This window comes from Helianthus annuus, chromosome 4 (genome assembly GCF_002127325.2).
Source record: "Helianthus annuus cultivar XRQ/B chromosome 4, HanXRQr2.0-SUNRISE, whole genome shotgun sequence".
NCBI classification, from domain to species: Eukaryota; Viridiplantae; Streptophyta; class Magnoliopsida; order Asterales; family Asteraceae; genus Helianthus; species Helianthus annuus.
The window spans coordinates 176,305,146-176,305,679 of NC_035436.2; the positions used below are offsets into that span (position 1 = coordinate 176,305,146).

At 45.1% G+C, this 534-nt stretch overlaps 1 protein-coding gene across 1 annotated transcript; it reads left to right on the forward strand.

Annotated features, from left to right (window-relative positions):
- On the forward strand, positions 1-534 carry LOC110933739. Its single transcript, XM_022176945.1, has one exon. It carries the CDS (start codon positions 1-3, stop codon positions 532-534), a length of 534 nt encoding a protein of 177 aa, XP_022032637.1.

A 534-nucleotide genomic window follows, 5' to 3' on the forward strand; every position in this document is an offset into this window, starting at 1 on the left:
ATGGAGTCGCTTAAAAATGATGGGTTTCGGCCATTCAGAAGCTGTAAATGGGTTCCGTCGAAATGCAACATTTTTATGTGGAGTGCTCAGCTTAACCGTATTCCTACTAGGCAAGCTCTGGTCAGGAGAAATATCATCCTCGAGTCCGCTGAGTGTGTGTTTTGCGGCGACCCCACGGAATCTGTGGATCACATTTTTACCGGGTGCGAGCTGTCGGATTATATCTGGAACCGGCTGTGTGCATGGATAGGTATTCCCAATGTTTTTGCTTTCTCATTCAGTGACATTTTGAACCTGCATGACAATGTTCCGGCTGAGAAGAAGGCCAAAAAGATTATCTTCGGGTTGGTTATTGTGACTTGTTGGTGTGTATGGAAAGCTAGGAACGCTAAGATTTTCTCGGGAATTAACGCTAGCAAGGAAGAGATTTTTGGGGAGGTCAAGTCGCTCAGTTTCTTTTGGCTCAAAAATAGGTCCAGGTTTTCTGAGTTAGTCTGGGAGGATTGGTGTAATAGCCCCTTGTATATGCTGTAG

Bases quoted from the DNA above. Each gene is read 5' to 3' on its own strand.
- LOC110933739 (XM_022176945.1), top strand. From the start codon at position 1: ATGGAGTCGCTTAAAAATGATGGGTTTCGGCCATTCAGAAGCTGTAAA.